Source organism: Salvia hispanica, chromosome 3 (genome assembly GCF_023119035.1).
Source record: "Salvia hispanica cultivar TCC Black 2014 chromosome 3, UniMelb_Shisp_WGS_1.0, whole genome shotgun sequence".
Taxonomy (NCBI): domain Eukaryota; kingdom Viridiplantae; phylum Streptophyta; class Magnoliopsida; order Lamiales; family Lamiaceae; genus Salvia; species Salvia hispanica.
In genome coordinates this window covers 17854027-17856570 of record NC_062967.1, presented here as the reverse complement: position 1 = coordinate 17856570, position 2544 = coordinate 17854027, and the positions used below count along the sequence as shown (strand labels likewise).

Genomic DNA, 2544 nt, shown 5'->3' with positions numbered 1-2544 from the left:
GGATTATTTGCATTCCAGGAGAAACTATAGCAATCGAATATAACCATAATAAACTCAAAAAATACCTAAAATGTTGCCTACTTTAGAACTCATAAGTTCATAACAGTAACCATAGCATCTCTTCCATAAAAATCGTTTTATATTAAAAAAAAGGGTAGTTAAATGTAATTTTACACAATTAATTTATCAGCTTAAGTGCACGCGCATTATGATTTTAAGACAAATTTTATAGAGATGAAAGAATACCATTAAATTACAAGATTTATAACTAGGAGTCGTAAAATAAGGTTACTAATTATTTCTAATTTTATAGTATTACTATTTCATAGTTGATAAAGTCAAAATGTTTAAATATCCACCGTTCCCTGACTTCCCTCCATTCCATGAATAGAATATGCAGTATTGGAACAAAAGCATTAATTATGATAATCAAGTAATTACCATCGTACTAACCTCATTAATAAACTCTCATTACAAAATAATTACGTGAATAAAACTTTTTAATCGCCGCATCATTTCCCGTGGACTATCTATACACTTTCCCACCTAAACCACAATACTAAACATTAACTCTACGTTAAATTAGCTAATAATACCCCTAATTAAAACACACAAAACGGCGGCGTTTCGATGCGCCTCGCCGATGAGTTCGAACCCTCTGGGACCGCCGGCGGCCTCACGGAGCGGACCAAAGCGAAGTTCAGCCCCTTGAAAAATGGGTGCGTCTTCACCTCGGCCGCACCGCGTTTGGACCCGAGCCGGCGGCTGGGGTCCTTGTTCAGCAGCCCGGATATGAGTCTTCGCGCGTGCGTCTCACTTGAGCCGCACGATGCGCCGGGGAAGGCGAGGGGTTGCTTCGTAATGTTGCGAAGCGTCGCCTCGTTGCTCCCCCCGGCGAAGGGCGTCCGGCCGTATATCATCTCGTAGATGAACACGCCAAGCGCCCACCAGTCGACGGCGTTGCCGTGGGCGCCGCCGGAGGCCACTTCCGGCGGCACGTACTCGTGTGTCCCGACGAATGAGCACGACCGCGCCGCCACCGGCTCCGCCACGAACAGGCGGTTCGCGGCCAGGGTCTGGATCTTCTTCGATCGGAAGAGGCGGTTAGAGATGCAGGAGAACGGAGTCAGCGCCGACGCGGTGGAGGATTTCGCCGGCGACGGCGGATACGGCGAGAAGTCAGGGTACTCGACGGCGGGGACGGCGGCGGAGCAGAGAGAGAGGTCAAAATCGGTCAACATTATGTGACCGTCCGATCTAACAAGCACATTTTCCGGCTTCAAATCTCTGTAGATTATTCCTAACATGTGTAAATATTCTAGAGCTACCAAAATCTCCGCAGCATAAAATCTGCAAAAATGCAATAATTCTAACTAATTAAATAATCGCAACTACACGAAATTAAATATTGATGTTATCTGAATTGAGAATTGGGGATTCGCGATTACGATTTTGAAATATCTGAAGATTACCTAGCGGCGTTGAGAGAGAATCGTTTCTGCGGCTGTTTGTGCCTAAGCGTGTGCAAATCGCCGCCGGCGCAGTACTCCATAACCACGCAGGAGAAATTTGAAGCTTCGAATTCGGCGAAAAGCGTGGGGAGAAACGGATGATCGAGGAGGCGCATGATCTTCCTCTCTGTCTCCGCTCTCCGCGTCTTCTTCTTTAACGCGAGGACGTCGTTGTCCACCACCTTCATCGCGTAGAGGCGGCCGTCGTCCGCCGCGCCGCGGAGGCGGCAGAGATAGACGCGGCCGATGTCGCCGCTGCCGATCTGGCGCACGAGGCTGAAATCGCGGAACGTGAGGTTCGATTTGAGGCGGATCGCCTGGAACGAGGAGTCCGACGATCGGTGCGGTTTCATCGCCGTGGCTTGATCAGGCGAGCTCGCCGGAAGCTCGAAGGAGAGGCGGCTGAAGCTGGTGCAGTGGCTTAGAGTGGTGGTGTCGCTGCTCATCGAGCTGATTTTGCCGGAGAAGGTAATCAATTCGTCAGAATTCCGCCGCGATTCGACTAACATTTTACGCGCGAGCTCATGTACAAGGAATGCAATTCGATGATTAGGTTTTTCGTCGCCAATTTTGGGGGAAATCGGGAGATAATGAGTGTTTGACGTTGAATCAACAGTGAATAGAAAAAAAACAAATCCAAAATCCAAACAATATCAGAAATCGAGGATGATTAAATCGATGGAAGAAGCTTTTTCAGAGATTTTAATGGAGGGGTAGAGGGAGAGCGCTAGCTTAGTAGGGTTTCTGTAGAAAGGAGTAATGGCTTCTGCATACAGCTCTGGGTCTGTGTGCGTATATATATGGAGAAAATTGGTCGTTGGGAACTAATCACGCGACGTAGTAACTAGTGAGTGATTAAAATATTAATTAATGGTTCTGATAAAAATGCTTTTTCAGTAATTAATTCACTCATTTTATTTTGTCTTGTGCACGTGCTGGGACTGTAGTGCACGTGTGGGAATGCCTTCATTCTTCACTATCTGACGTCATATAGTATATTTTGTTTTTTTAATATTATATTTTAAATGAATAT

General features: G+C 46.3%; 1 protein-coding gene across 1 annotated transcript; it reads right to left on the bottom strand.

The window, feature by feature from the left end:
• Positions 1-416: 416 nt before the first annotated feature.
• LOC125212768 (protein kinase PINOID-like) lies at positions 417-2262 on the bottom strand. Its single transcript, XM_048113016.1, has 2 exons — positions 1473-2262; positions 417-1350 (listed from the first exon to the last, which is right to left on the bottom strand). The coding sequence occupies exons 1-2, from the start codon at positions 2018-2020 to the stop codon at positions 603-605; spliced, it is 1296 nt and encodes a 431-aa protein (XP_047968973.1). The 5' UTR covers positions 2021-2262; the 3' UTR covers positions 417-602.
• Between the last annotated feature and the right edge of the window lie 282 nt (positions 2263-2544).

Bases quoted from the DNA above. Each gene is read 5' to 3' on its own strand.
- LOC125212768 (XM_048113016.1), bottom strand. From the start codon at position 2,020: ATGTTAGTCGAATCGCGGCGGAATTCTGACGAATTGATTACCTTCTCC. The intron at 1,351-1,472 runs GTAATCTTCAGA...GCATTTTTGCAG, and splicing joins TTCTCTCTCAACGCCGCTAG to ATTTTATGCTGCGGAGATTT.